At 58.1% G+C, this 15,063-nt stretch overlaps 1 protein-coding gene across 3 annotated transcripts in view; it reads left to right on the plus strand.

Moving 5' to 3' along the window:
* The window catches only part of TRAPPC9 (trafficking protein particle complex subunit 9), a 521,456-nt gene that overhangs the window by 416,753 nt on the left and 89,640 nt on the right, over positions 1–15,063 (plus strand). For all 3 annotated transcript variants that reach the window (XM_044244893.1, XM_044244892.1, XM_044244894.1), the window contains one exon: positions 3,591–3,681. In XM_044244893.1, coding sequence (XP_044100828.1) covers positions 3,591–3,681 — 91 coding nt within the window. The remainder of the gene's footprint in view (positions 1–3,590; positions 3,682–15,063) is intronic.

A 15,063-nucleotide genomic window follows, 5' to 3' on the forward strand; every position in this document is an offset into this window, starting at 1 on the left:
ATCGAAGACAAGATGTCCCCCATTGTCTTAAAGTAGAGCCAATAGGCGCAGGCGGCTTCGGGCCTCCCTCCCCACCCACCAGGCACCCAGCTCAACCTGTGAGTCCGATCAGGGCCAAGTGGACAGGAGCGGGCAGGAAGATGTGGGCAGAGACTTGGCCAGAATTAGTCTCCGCATGAGGCTGGTTCCTGCCTTTGCACGCCTCCTCCCTCCCCGTGTCAGCCCATCACTGGCTGTGTCAGCACCCCCGGCTCCCAGCAGTGGGGGCAGGTTCCGAGGCCTAGGTGCCTGCCCAGTCCTGCCCGTGACGTGGGGCGTGCCTGTAGGGAGTGACTGCCCCTGTCCCGACCTGGGTTGGACAGGGCCGTGCAAGCACCCCTGGGGTCCAGCACATCCCGTATGCCGGTTACTACCGTGCAGGTTCCGCATGAGGAACACCGGATTCGGTTTGTCAAGGTGATGGAGCCGAGGGGCGCCGTCTCCCCGAGGGACTGCAGCTGCCCTTGGGAGGACGGAAACTGGCAGGTCCCTCCCCCGCCAGTTACTACGCCCTACCCCCCGTGCCGAGGAGTAGGCACCCCTCACCGAGCTGTGGTGACACACCAGGTGACGGAGTGTCTGCGGGGTCGGGCAGGAAAGCTGCCCCGTGGCCCCTCTTGTGGGGCAAGGCCAGTGGTGTCTTGGGGTCAGCTGTGGGTGCTGTGGCTTACTTGCTCTGCAGCCTTGGTTTCCCCAGAGTGGAGGAATAAGCGCCTATGCTGCTGCCTTCACCGTCCTCCTTTCTGTGTCCATGAGCGTGCGGACGGCAGGGTCCTCGGAGAAGTGGGAGCCCGCGGCCGGGGCATCCAGCAAGCGACATCTCAGGGTCATGTCTTCAGGGCTCCTCCGCTCTGCGGTGTGGCTGGCATTTCCTTCCTTTCGATGCTGTGTAAAACTCCATTGTGTGTCCAGATGGCTTGTTGCTTGTCTGTCCCTGTGACCTCAGACACTCTGGTTCCTTCCACTTTTTGGCTCCTGTGACGCATGTCGGCACACACACATGCTGCAAGTATCTGTTTGAGTCCCTGCTGTCACTTGTTTTGGGTGCCCCCCGCCAGGAGGGGATTGCCAGAGGCCAGCATTGTCTGTTCGCGGGCCTGTCTTCCCCCAAGCCTGTGAGCTTCTTGAGTCTCGGGTCAGTCCTCGCCAGGATCCCCAGACGCGCAGGGCCTTACCCTCAGTCCGTGCCAGCAGCGCCTCGTGGACCCAGTGAATGAAGGAGGTAAACGCACGCGTCCTAATGCCCTGGTTGTCCCAGGACCGCCCATGGTCACTGCGGGGGCCGTGCAGAGTCTCTAGCAATCCTGCTCTCTCGCCGGCACCCGCAGACTGCGCAGCGGCATGGCGAAGACTGCGTTTGGGGAATTCTCCTCAGGGAGCGAATTACCCCGGAAGCCCTTTAGTAAGTTGCTTGTGGTGGGGTAGGATCCCCGAAGGAGCCTGAGGCGCCAGCAGGGGCGGCTGAGTCCCTGAGACGAGGGGAACGGGAGCAGGAGAGCGCGGCAGGCACTCCCAGTAGGGGCCCTTCGCGCTGTGCTGCCGGTGGCCAGGACTGCTGGTCCGTTTATTCTCGGGACAGTCCTGTGACGTTTGTGTGAAGTTCGTGTTGCTCTGGAGCTCGTGGGCATTAGCAGATGGTGGACCAGGCCCAGAGAATGTAGGCAGACGGCCCGGCGTTCCTCAGCGGCCGTGCCCGGACCCAGGTCTCCGTGGAGAGCATCTGGACACCGCCGTTCCAACGACAGAGGCAGCTGCCCTTACTCGGGGCTGCAGGGCTGCCGCGTGGCTCCTGGTCTGCCGGAGAGCTCAGTGTGGCTGGAATGAGCCTGCTCCCCCTTCTGCCCCGCTGCTGTCAGGTTCGCGTGGACGAGAGCAAGCAGCGCGGGTACCTGGGAGCTTGGGACGGAGGAAGCCCCAGTGTCCGCAGGGGCCACAGCAAGAGGCTGGCGCTGGGCTCAGGGGAGAGAAGATTCCGGGTCCCAGCATCTGAGCTGCGTGTTGAGGGCCATGGGCTCTGGAGGGGATGGAAGCGGGACTCCTCTACCGCTTGTCCAGGATGTTTATCCCTCCTGAGTCTGTTTATTCATGACACAGAGTGCACTGAGCAGCTCTGTGAAGCAGGCGCTGGTGTGGGCCCCGGGCACAGGGCTGGGCCCTTGTGCAGATGTCAGGCTGGTGGCCAGGCTGAGCACTGGAGGAGGGGGACACCTGGGGGCCTTCGGGGCAGGGCCGGGGCTCAGGAAAGGCTGGGCGGCCAAAGGATGAACAAAGACGGGAGGGAACAGGGCAGGGAAAAGCATTCCGAGGCATAGAGCACAGATGTGGGCGGTTCAGAGTCCAGAGAGAGAACATGGTCTTCGGGAGGATTGACATAATCGAAAAGAGCCAAGAAGGACTTTGGGGTGCCGAGGGGGGCAGGGATTCTAACAGGTCACTGTGCTCTGCGGCCGGCCCTGCCCTCGCTAGCTTGCCTGGATGTTTGGGGGCCGTGTCCACACTCCACAGAGCCCCCTGTGATCCTGTATCCACCCTGCCCCGTGCCTGAGAGACTAGGGGATCTAGTCCCCATTCCCCTGGGGCCCTGTGCCCCCAGCCTTAGCCCTGAGCTACTCTGCCTACATGGCTTCATCCCCATACAGCTGTCCTCGGGCTCGGTGAGTGCTGGCCCCCGTTCCCGGCTGTCATCCTCGCCAGGAGGAGGCCCCTCGGGTTCAAGTTTGTGTGTGAGCCGTTCAGTGTCCTTCTCGCGTCTCCACCCCTGTCTGGTTCAGACACGCCATGTGCTCGTTGAATGCAGTTAACTTGCTAAAGGCAGAAAGAAGCAGGTTTCCTCCTCACTTCCCTAATCGGGGAAGAATGTCAGGGACTAAATTCTTCCCTTTGATGACAACTTCAATTCTGTGGCTGTAATTTATGTGGGGAAAGGGAAAGAGGCTTGCAGATCTGTCTCTGAGAGCCACATTGACTGTTTAATATTAGTGCCCAGGAGACATCTGTTTTCTGCATTTCTAAACCCAGTTTCTTCATCCGCTGATACTTGCTGAGAGACTATGACTTCCTCCATTATGAACCTGCCTAAGTGAGCCCATTCGTAATAATATGTGTAATTACATCAAGATGTGTGACACGACAGACGTGAAGCCAGCACGGAGCCGACACGTGTCCAGAAATGTGTTTGGTCACATGGAACAATGAGCCATATTTTATTACGGAAAAGCCAACTTCCATTTCCTGTATTTCCACCTGCCTCCCCCTGCCCAAGAATTCCTGCTGGATTAAAATTGTCCCGACAGCTTCCCCTTCTTTATGCGACAGTGGCAGTAGCGGGGTTTACCTGATTAGGGTTGAGGGAGGGGGGCGCCGGGCATGTTCACGTGCCTGTTTTCCATGCCCAGCTCAGGTCTCAGTGGTGGGTTAGACTTCATTTGAGAGGAGGGGTCCTAGACCTGCTGTGGGAGGTTTGCTGTCCGGGCATCTGTAGAAGCTTCCAGAAGACCTCCCCCTGTCCCTGGGGCCCAGCAGGAGCCGAGTTTTCCTTGACCAGCCCTCACCCCTCTCTCAAGCGCACAGGGGAGGCGAGCGTGGAAGGCCTCCTGAACCAGCTGGTCCTGGAGCACCTGCAGTTGGCCCCCTTGCAGTGGGGTGAGTACGCGCCCGTCGCCTCGGGCCGGGCACGCGCCTTCTCCCGCAGGTGGCTGGGGCGGTGGGGGTGGCCGGGATGGCTGGGGTGGCCGGGATGGCTGGGGTGGCCGGGGCCGATCTGCCCTGAGCACGGCCCTTCAGGTGCACCCCGTCAGCAGCCTCAGATGCACACGTGGTGGTGGGCGCCGAGACGCCCTCACCTTCCAGCCGCGGCAGAGTCTGACATGGCCCGCGGCGGCCCGTGCGCTGGTCCCTGCGGCCTGCCTTCTGCCTGTGTGTCGGGACCTGGAGTGGGTGATGGGGAGGAAGCCCAGGGGGCGGCCTCCTCGCTGGAGGAGCTCCGACAGCCTCTCACGGGGTCGGCACGGAGGAGCACGTGCTTGGTAAGCGCCTGACCTCGGTCCTCAGCTGGGAGCAATCCCTGCGGCGAGCGGCCAGACCCGTGCAGCCCAGTGTCTGCTGCCTGTCGCACGGCAGCGTGGGCCCTGCTCTGCACCTTCCTGAGAGCCGCAGAAGTATCTCGTTGAGCAACAAAGCAAGCGTGCGGTCGTTGAAGGGAGAGGCTGTGTTACTTTCTGGAAGTCATTTCAGTATCTCCTCTGCTTTGGGTCCGATGCGGGCAGTCAGCTGTGTTTTACCCCAGGTGTCACTGTAAATCAGTGTCAGGTCTTTCCTCTGGTTCCTTAGTGTATCCTCTCCCTTCTGTGCACGACAAACACGGGGGAATTGTCCCGGGGCCACGGGCCCTTCTGCAGGCCTTCCCCTGCTTTCCGTCAGTTTGTGGGACCCCCTTGCCACATGGGAGACCCCACTCCGCGCTGGTCTCCCAGCTCCTTTGCATGAAGCCCGGCGGAAGTCCCGTGAGTGGCCGATGTGGCAGCACCGAGGAGATCACACTTGGGCTGGAAGGAAGGGGGGGCCGTCTCTGGGGTCAGTATTTGCGCCTCTGGGGGCTTTTCTGGGCCCCCAGACACTTGCCTGGGTTGGAGTGTCCTAGCTCTCAGTTAGGGCCAGCTACGTCCCCCAGATGTGGACAGCCGAGCAGGGTCAGACGCCCAGATCCTCCCGCCTCCAGGGCTGGCACAGGCCCAAGACCTGTACAACAAAATGAAATAAACTGTGTGTTCCCGCATTCTGTCGCTCAGAAGAACTTCCCCGAGGCCCAGACAGTCAGCGGCAGTCACCCCCTGGGGTGGGCTCAGGAGGGTCCAGACTCCCTGCAGAGCCCAGAGGGAGGCCCTGCATTTGCGCTGGAGTCTTTATGGGCATTTAGCTCTTCTGTTTGTTAACAGCGTTTGGGCCTGTTGTCCTACATGCCTTGTGGGCACGTTGGTATATTGGTTGATGACACAGGGGTTAATAACATTTTCCTGGAGGGGTACATGGCTTTAAAAAAAAATAATCCTAGGACCCGCGAGGCATTTGTGCCCAGAGGCCTTCCTGGGAGGGCGTGAGCTGCCTCATGTCATCACTTCTGATGCCCCTGCACGCTGTGCCTGTCCTTCTCCAGAGGAGGACACCGCAGCTCAGCTGGGTCAGGGATTCTGTCCAGCATCTGCCCCACTGGGAGGTGACCCATCCAGGTTCAACGGCAGATGCCCTCACACTGGAATCTTGACCTTTCCACCAGGTCACTTGATCAAAGTAATATATTCTCGCCGTGGAAAATCAGAAAAGTTGGAGAGAGAAGAATCACCCTTTTCCCACCCCCCTAGAGAACCTCTATTTCACTGAATTTTGTGTATTTCTAAGCCTTTTTGCTGCCCTCAAAATTTACATTTTGTTCATAGAGATGTTCATGCCAGGTTTGTATTTGGTGCCCTTTTCTCCCCCCTTACTTGACAAAACACAAGGATTCCTCATGTTATGGGCGTGTCTCATGCATGCTGTTAGAGGCCATGTAATAATTTCATCCGGTGGATGCAAGGTAGCTTAGCCCTTGTGCTGCTCTTGGAGGTCTTGGTTGTTCTGAGATGTTCATTGTTGCGTAAATCACACACACTGGCTTGCACGGGTTCCCACCTGGCACACATAAGGCTACGTGCTCGCGGTCTGCTAAGGGACCTGAGTCCACCACCTGCATCAAACCTGGCGCGTCTGGAAGGTAGGGCTGGAGTTTAACTCACATGTGGTCCCCAGCACCTGGGACAGTGTCCGGCACAGAGCAGAGTCAGGAGACACGTATCTACGGAATGAACGGACAAAACCCTCAGTCCAAAAATCCACATTTTCCATGTAACCCTAGGGAACAGAAACTCCTGAATATTTCCTACTTTATAAACGGGGAATAGCGGTGAGGGCCTCCCAGACTTGCATGGGCTGGACACTGTGTCCTGCTCCCCACATGTGAGGGCTGCTGCTCCCCGAGGCAGGGCAGCGGGTGTCCCCACAACCATCTCATGTGTCTGCTGCTTCCTAGACCTGCCACCCTCGTGTGCGCGCACATGGCCTGCTCACCACAGCTCAGGGCCAGAGCTTACAGCAGGGCTCACGGGATGCTGACTGGCGGGTGTGCACGGAAAAATGCCCCCATGTAACGTAGCCAACACTTAATCTGCCTTTGCCAGCAGTTCAGGAAAGCACAGCCCATCACTGATGTACCTAGGAAGCTACGAAAGCGTTGCCAACCAACAGTGGTAGAAGGACGCACTGTAGGGGGACCCTGGAATCAGTTCAGCCTCATTAGTCACCACGACCGGTACCGATGGAGGGGACTGGAACCAGCCCCTAGACAGATGGTCAAGGAGCATGCTGGGCTCTGCAACCTGCCTTGTCCTCCCGACCAGAGGGACAGCCGTCACCCCACCAGTTCACAGGACAGTTCCCAGCTGGAGACGAGAGGCACATGGGAAGCCGCAGCCCCGACCACGCTGACCTGGGGTCCCATCCCAGGCCTTCAGGCCTTGCCCCAGCCCTGCCCCTGTCCCCTTGTGACCTTGGATGCACCCCAGAATCTCCACTTCTCCTCTCCACACCAACTGGCACACAGCGACCCCCGCAGTCCCCGGCCGCTCAGATGGACAGAGGATCTCGCTTTCTTTCTCTCTTGTTTTTCTCTCTGTCTTTCTCTCTTGTTTCTTTATTTAAAATTGTGGTAAAAACACATAAATGAGCCATCCTGACCATACAGCCCGGCCATGTTAACTGTATTCATATTGTTGCACAGTCTATCTCTACCTTTTCGGTCTTACAAAATCAGAACTCTGTGCCTGTGGAATAGCTTTCTGAGTTTTATTTATTTTTAAAAAGATTTTGCTTATTTATTTGTTAGAGAAGTCAAGAGAGAGAGAGAGAAAGAGCACAAGGGGAAGTGGAAGCTGGAGGGAGAAGCAGGCTCACCACTGAGGAGGGAGCCTGATGGAGGGCTCGATCCCAGGACCCTGGGATCATGACCTGAGCCAAAGGCAGACACTTAATGGGCTGAGCCACCCAGGCATCCCAGATTTCATATTTTTATAGAACTTCAGAAAGAGTAAATTTTCTAAAAATTAAATTTCCAATGATATCTGACTGCTTCTTCTCCTGGAGTCATTTCTCCATTTCTGTTTCTTTTATATAATTTTGCTTCCTCTTCTTTTTCTTGATTTGGCTGGCTAGTATCTGGTTGACTCTGTTGGTCAGTTCTCATCTCTTCTCTTCTAATTCTGTCCCCATCTTCTTTCTGCTTTATGGGGGCTCACCATGTTAGTTGTCCTCGCTGAATTAGCTGGATATTTAATCTATTTACTTAAAATTTCCTACTATTTCTATAATTATGTAAGACTATGAATTTTCCTGCAATTACTGCATTACCTGTGTTCCTGTGTTCTGATATTTAACACTTTCATGGATGACTTTTTTAGGAATTTTGCAATTTTAGTTGGTTTCATTTTTGTCCCAAGAGTTGTTTAAAATCTACATGTTTTGTTTTGTTTGGTTTCCTGCATTCATTCTGGCTTTCTAATGTAATGGCCTTGTAATCAGTTTAGTGATATTTTCACCTCCGAAAGTTTACTGAGGTTTCTTTGTCATTTTGTGTGATCACTTCACAGACATTTAAAAGGATGGCATATGCCTTGTTTTAAATATGTTGAGTTACAAAATGTATCTGTTAACCTCCCCTCATTGATTACATTGCTGGGGTCTTTAGGACCCTCACTTATTTGACCTGCCATGGACTTTCAGAGGTGAATTACCCCCACTGGTCTGCGGGTCCTCTTTAGCCTGAGGGGACTTCTGTCCATTTACTTGGTGGCCCTGTGTCCTGTAGTTCGTGCAGCATGAGTATGGGTCATCCTTGGTGCGTAGATGTCCCCCTTGCGCTCATTCTGAAGTACCTTCTCTGTCTCCTTCTGTGTTTGTTGCCTCGTCTGATACTGTAACTCTCGACCCTGCTTGCGTCTTGTTTGGCTGGTGTGCCTTTGCCTAGCATTTTATCTTAAACATTTCAGATTTCCTTTTTTCCCCATGTGGTTCTCTTAGATGAAGCCTGGAGTTGAATTTGGGTTGTGATCCAACTGTAGAGTGTTTTTCATTAGTAGGTGAGTGTAGGCCATCTGCCTGTCCTGATATGGCACGTATGTTGGTCTTTTCTCTACATTCTGTTACGCATTTTGTTTTTACAGCCTTTTATCTTGACTTTTGTGGTCTGTGTTTTCTTGTTTTGTTTTCTGTGATGATTTTATTCTTCTGCCACTTTCTTCCTAAAATCTCCTATATCTCTTGTCTGACCACCCCCCCCACCACTACCTTCCAAGGCCTTACCTGCTGTATTCTTGCTCGTGGTCCTTACCATTCTCTGAGAGTTCATTATATACGCAGCTTTTTGTCCTTGTGCGTCTCTCCATGCCTGCTGGGCTATCTGCCCCATCGAGGAAGGATCTGTTCTTCACTGTATTTCCAGATCGGTAACTGGAACATTTAGTGCCTCCTGAATAAACATCGCCAAAGGCACAGATGAGGTAGTCCTCATGGCGTCTCTGAAGTGGGTAGTGTTATTCCTGTGTTTCAGGTCAGAGGAAATGGAAATCATGTGCAAACCATTCAGCCTGTGAGTGGCGAAGTGAAGATTGGAACACAGTCCCAGTCTCGAAATCTTGAAATCCACATCTCTCCCATCACATCACACTTCCCAGGATCCCACAGCGAGCTAGTGGCCCACAGCTGGATTTCAGGCCTGGCTGTGATGACTTCTAATCTGACATTCCACGGCACCACACCCCTGTTGAAAGAAAAAGAAAGAGGTAGTTTTGTAATTGTGCCCAGACTTGCAGAACAGTTCAAAGACGGTAGTGAGAGTCTTTTTCCTGCACGATTTTAGAGTAAGTGGCCCAATCCGCTGTCATCCCAGATTCACTGATATGCATTTCCTACAGACAAGGGTTCTGTGGTGTGACCATGTCTTGGACCTGTTGATACTGTTTTCAGCATCCCATACTGCTGGTGTCTGCCACTCCCCATGGCTTGTGGACACCAAGAGTGCTTCACTGAGGGGAACAACTACCAGCATGCGTCACCCTTGTCACCAGTACATGGGGCAGGCCCCTGGGGGACGGGGTCCATGACCCGCCCCCACCCAGGTTGGAGGCCACGAGTGTTAGTTATACTGGACTTGGCATCCAAAGCCCTTGCCATCTGCCTAGAATTTTTCCTCCAGTACCAGAACCCTGGCAGCAGGGATCTTTCCAGTGCTGTGGTGAGAAAGCTCCTGGTGGAGGGGGGATGGGGAGGCAGTGCTGGTGCTCAGCACCTCAGGGTTCACTGGCTCGCTCTCTGCCTCCTGCCTTGCCCACACCTGCTGGGCCTGCGGGCAGAGTGCCCCCAACACACACACACAGAGGTGGGGCCAGGGGCTGTGCAGTCTCTGGCCGAGGAGTCACAGAGCTGGCATTGGCTCACTGTCTAGGGCCAGCCACGGGGCGTGAACTCTGCTGCATTGCCCTAGGTGTCTGCTGCACCTTAAATAAGACGGTGAATTTCAGGATCCGGGTTGTGCTAAAGCCAGGAGGGGCATTTCAGTCTGCCTCTCTAGCTTCCCACTTTGTGGGAGAGCGCGCCCAACACCAGCACCCACGTCCTCAGTCCCTGGGGGTGGGGGCCCGTGCACCCCGTGCGCAGCTGGTGAAGGCCTTCCATGTCCATGTTGTGTCAGAGCCTTGCAAGGGCCCTGCTGGGGGACACTGTCCCTGTTTTACAAATGACAACCCCGGGGCAGCCAGCCAGGTGAGGTGACTCGCCCGAGGTCTCCCGGCCAGGAGATCTGCTCCAGGCCTCCAAGTCCCTGTCGCGCAGCTGGGCTCCTGCAGCTGCTCCCTGAGAACTCACGCCCGGGCCTTGGGCCTGCTGAGCTCCAGTGAGCACAGTGTGGCTTCCACAGGGAAGGGAGCAAGGACACCTGCCGATATCTGATGCGAGGTGGTGCCCAGTCGCATGGAGAAGCGTAGGGGATGGCAGTACTCCGGGGCCATCCCCGTGCTCAGCCTTGGGGCGGGAGACCAGCAGTGCCAGCTCCTCCCGGACTGTGGCCCCAGCTCCCCCACCTCTACCTCCCTGTGGACTCTGCGACCTTAGCAACTGTCTTGGTGTAAGCCCCAGAGACGGCTGTGAGGATCAGCAGCCAGCGGGGAAAAAATGTGTCTATGTACGACCTGCTTTTCTCCGGGGGCCCTGCAAGGCATTTTTAGGGGAAGAAGACTTGTCCTTCAGTAGCTCAAATGCAGGCCCCATGTGCCCTGTGCAGAGGGGCGGAGCCTGGACTGATGGCCGCTCAGGGTAGGCACGGCATTTAGGGTCCCACCGGCAGGTGACACTGTCCCCGGGCTCCTGATGATTGAGTCCCGGCTGGGAAGCACAGGGCTTTCTGGCAGTCCTGGGCAAAGCAAACTGGCTGTGGCCCCTCATCTGAATCTGTGGGAGCACCCGGCCTGTGGCCGAGCTCAGACAGGCCCCTCCCAGGCTCCTTGGTCGTGTGCATATTTTTAGCGGGGCAGCCTTCAAACCAAGGTTGCTCAGGTGACGGGGAGCCCGGGGTATGTGCAGTGGTGGTTGGGGTGGCCCTCCCTCCTCTGCATTGATGAGTTTGCCCCCTCAGCCTTTTGCAAAGGACGAAGCATCTTCTGCAGGCATGGAAGTCGAGGGCGTGTTCAGAACAGGCCTGACCTGGATGCCGGAATGGGGAGCAGGGGCCGTGCCTGCCCTGCTCTCTGGCTCCTGCCGTTGGCTCCACCGCACACGGAGGCTGAGTCCCACTTGGGCCTGGCGCTGTCCCTGCCCTCAGGCCATGCTCAAGGCGCAGAGCCGCCTGGGGCTTCCCCTGCAGAGGACGGGGAGCCTATCGCTGTGGGAGGTGCTTCTCCTGGGGCGCCCTTTGCACCCCTTCTGGGAGGCGAGGCCACGGGCAGCAGCTTTCCTCACGCACACCGGTTCCTTGATCCAGGGAGGAGAATCAGGAGGGCCAGCGCTGGGCGCAGCCAGGCCGGGGACTCCGAGCTGAAGGGGACTTGGGAGCCTTGTCCCTTGTTGGCCCCACAGCTTGCTGTTCAGCATCAACTCCTGTGGCTCTTCTCGCGGAAAAGATGAGCCAAGAGATGAGCCCCGGGGCCCTTTGCCGGCAGTTTCGTCCGCTGGGCCGGGGGCAGGGCGCGGCCTCCGGGCTCCTGGCCTCCGGCAGCTGCTGGGAGCGTCCCGGTCAGCGGAGGGGGCGTCCTTGCTCCTGGCACTGCTGGGAGGTTGGGGGGGTCTCTTGTCCCTGCCGTGGGGGCGTCCTGGCTCAGACGAGACCAAGTCAGGCGGGCACACTGGGTTGTGGGAGGAGGACAGGCCAGCAGAAAGGGCCGTCCTCACGTGGCCGCATCTCAGTGGGGCCCTGCGGGTGTTGGACGGTCTGGAGACGGGGGTTGGGGGCAGCCCCTAGCCCTCCCCATAGCCTCTGGGGCTAGCATTTGGGAACCCTCCAGAGGCAGAGCCATTTCCCCTTTGGCCGGCAGAGAAGCACACATTTGACAACTTGCCCCACATCGGACACCATGAAGTCGGCTGGATCTGGGCCATTTTCCCAGAACTGCTGCACGTAGGGCTGCCCACCAGCTGGGGGAGGAGAACGGGCTGTGCTTGCTCGAGGTGGGGCATAGCTGAGCCGGTGGGGGGCCAGGCAGGCCAGGTGGCCTGACAGCCTCCCTCAGGTGATGTCACTCACAGGCGCTTGTGTCTGAGCCGTCCCCACCCCAGCTGAGAGCCACCAGGTCTGCGTGGTCTGGATGGAGAAGCTGTGGCTTCCCGGTCTGAGTGATCTTGGCTCAGGCCTCCTGTTCTGGGGTTCATTCTCTTGTGCCTCCAATGACAGTCTTGCCGGAGGCGTTCTCTGCAGGGAGACACTCCGGGCCGAGCGCTCTCGTGGGGTCCGCGTGTGCGCGGGCCTCAAGGTTGACTTGCCTCCTGCATGGCATGCCGGGTTCCCACGCTGGCGGACCGGACCCCCGGCGGCTTCCCCCTGGCCTGCCCCTCTTCCTAGGCCCCCGCCTCGCAGGGGTAGGGCATCGGCCTTGCCGTGCTTTACCCTCAGTGTTTGTCTTAACCGTGTTATTCTGCGTGTGCTAAAGAAACACAGAGCACATGCTCGAAGGAAAGTGTTTGGAATTAAGCTGTTTCATTTCGTGGGAAGTAAGAATGTCTGGAAGCGAATGTGGGTCAGCTTCGGCTGCAGTACTGAGGTTTGGGGGAAAAATAGCTCCTTTCCGTTTGCGGACCCGAGAAGGAAGCGATCCTTAACGAGGCGCTGGCCTCCGGGCCACTTTGAAGCCAGACCTTGAACAGCAAAGCCAACTTCAAAGACGCAGCCTCCTGACCTTCCTCGGGCAGCTCCCGACAACACCCTTCCTTCTCCCCAAGGCCCTTCGCTGGCGAGTTGCCCCTGGTCTGTTGATCCCGCTCGGCTGCTGGAGAGAAGCAGCGGCGGAGCCCCTGCTCCCGCAGACGGCAGTTACGCCCCAGGACGGGCTCCTCGGCTTCTAGTCGGTCCGCCTCCACTCCCTGCAGGGCGGCGCGCGTGGCTCCGGGTGGGGCCGAAAAATGCACATTTCCAAAACCACAGCAGACCACGGGAGCTCAGCCCTGGGGGTCAAGCGCCTGGCGTCTCCTCCCCACTGAACCTTCCCTCTCACCCCCATCATGAGTGTGGATTTGTGGTTTCCCCTGTAGAACCTGGTCCCGGTCTCCGCAGGGGAGCCTAAACCGGCCAAGCACGTGTGGCCTCTGTGCCATTGCGCTCCCCGGAGGGAGATGTGCGCGGACACAGCGGTGGGGATCGTTGTCTCGGGCTGGGGACACCTCTGAGGGGCTAGCGGCAAAGCTGCGTGCCGGCGAGGTTCGGCATTCCCTTTTCTAGAGAGTTGACCGCTTCCTACCGACTTTTCACCCTGGTGTGTCCAGGGTTCATCGCTGGTTCTCGATGAAGAACGTGCCATGCAAGAGGGTGAGAGCAGAGCGCCATCGTTATGCGGTGGCCGTGGGCTGGACGGCGAGGTTGGCAAGAGCCCGTCCACTCTGTCACGCTGGGAACCCAGGGCTCAGAGCCATGAGGCGTCTACCTGCCATAGGACTCCAGGCACCCCTACGCTTCTCTGGTCTAGGAGGGGTGCTCACGGGGACCCGCCCTTCTCTCTGTACGTGTGTCTTGACAGCAGGAACGGAGGTGCAGCCACGGAAGGTGCCACAAGCCCGGCCCTGCCCGCCGCCAAGGCCGGCGCTGCCGTGAGCTACGTGGTTCCCGGGACCTGCGGGGTGTTAGGCGGGTTTGTGGCGGTCTTGTCCAGTGGGTGGCCAGGGTGGGCTACAGGCCCGTCAGCAAGAACCTGTGGGTCTCCTGCCCTCTGTGCCTTCAGCACTTGATTCTGGAGCTCTGGGCCAGAAACGGGGGACAAGGAGGTGGCTGGTAGGAACACAGAAGGCAGAGTTGCCTGGTGTGATGGAGGGAGCTGGGTTTGGGCCTCAGCCCTTAACGCCAGTCCTGACTTACTGGATGGCCATGAGCGTGTCACCAGGATTGTCAAAACCTCCCTGTATTTGGGGCTGGGGACACAGCAGCACGCAGGAGAGGGTCAGAGCCTGGGTCCCCAGGGAGCCGACCACCTTTTCCAGGAGGCCCTGGTGTGAGGAGGAGGCTGTGTCCCTGCTTCGGCAGGCGATGAAGGCTCTAGAGGAATCTAGTTACCGTCGGGGCATGGACTTTGTTGCAGGCAGATGCTGGGGTCTCCCGGTGGCCTGTGCTTTCTCCACGAAGCAGGAAGTGAGATCCCGTCGGGGAATGGGGCAATGTCCGCGGATCTGGGACATCTGAGGATACGGAGACTTCCGTATGGCACCGAGCACAGAGCAAACTTGGCCTTGGTCAGAATTCACTGGAAGGAGGAAGGGAGGGAGGAATATGGTCAAGATAGGGGCAGATTCCGTTCCAAGGAGAGCCCTGTGGTGAGGGGAGTTCCCAGCACGAGTGGAGGTGGTTAAGTGCCGTGCGGGTCAGATGGAAGGTTCTCAGTGCGTACCCATGAGGGAATTACTGAAGGGCCCCGTGTGGGCAGGACGGGGCCAGGGGCAGGGCAGAGGCGGGTCGCCTGCGGTAGGAGGAAGGCTCGTCCCCCAGCCGCAGGGGTTTCTGCCCCAGATTGTGTTCTCAGGTTTTGAACGCATTTGTCTTCCTTTGCCGATTTTACTTCCCTTCCCACCTAAATGGATGGCAGGAGTACCGACAAGTCAGCACACGCCTGTCCCCGCAGGCGGGGGGGACTGTGGTTCCGCGGTGCAGGACAGAGGTCGGCCCGCATGCGGGGGCACGAGACCATCCTGGCACCGGAGTGGGTAGGTCCCCCTGGAGAAAAGGCCGCTCCGCAGTGGAGGTCGGAGGGAGCGGGGCTGGGAAGAGGGCAGGTGGTGACAACAGCAGGAGGAAGTAGAGGGCTGTGGGCCAAGGCTTCTCGGTCACCACCCGCTGCGGAGATGTGAAGCGGCACGCCAGCGCTGCCTGCCGGCTTGCCCAGGGCTCGCCCCTCCCCGTCCGCTCAGCCGGCGTTCCTGTGCCCCGGGCCCCTCGCAGCCGAGGTTCCCGAGCTCCCACACACAGGCCCTCCCCGCCGCCCTCCCCGAGTCTCTTCCCACTCTGGTGGCACTTGCTCAACTGCGGGTTTCGTGCTCTGTGACCTTCCTGGGGCCCGAATCCATCCGTCATCTGGCTTCCCAGCCCCTGGAAGGGCGTTTTGCATGAGGCTCTGGACACGCGCTGACATGGTACGTAATTTCTGGAGCAGAGTCAGGGCCCAGGGTCCGACATGGGATCCGGTGCTTCTGGCTGTCATAGTCTGGGACCATGGGGGGGTCACAGACTGTCGGCGCTCACAGGCCGTCACAGTATTT

This window comes from Neovison vison, chromosome 4, assembly GCF_020171115.1.
Source record: "Neovison vison isolate M4711 chromosome 4, ASM_NN_V1, whole genome shotgun sequence".
NCBI lineage: Eukaryota > Metazoa > Chordata > Mammalia > Carnivora > Mustelidae > Neogale > Neogale vison.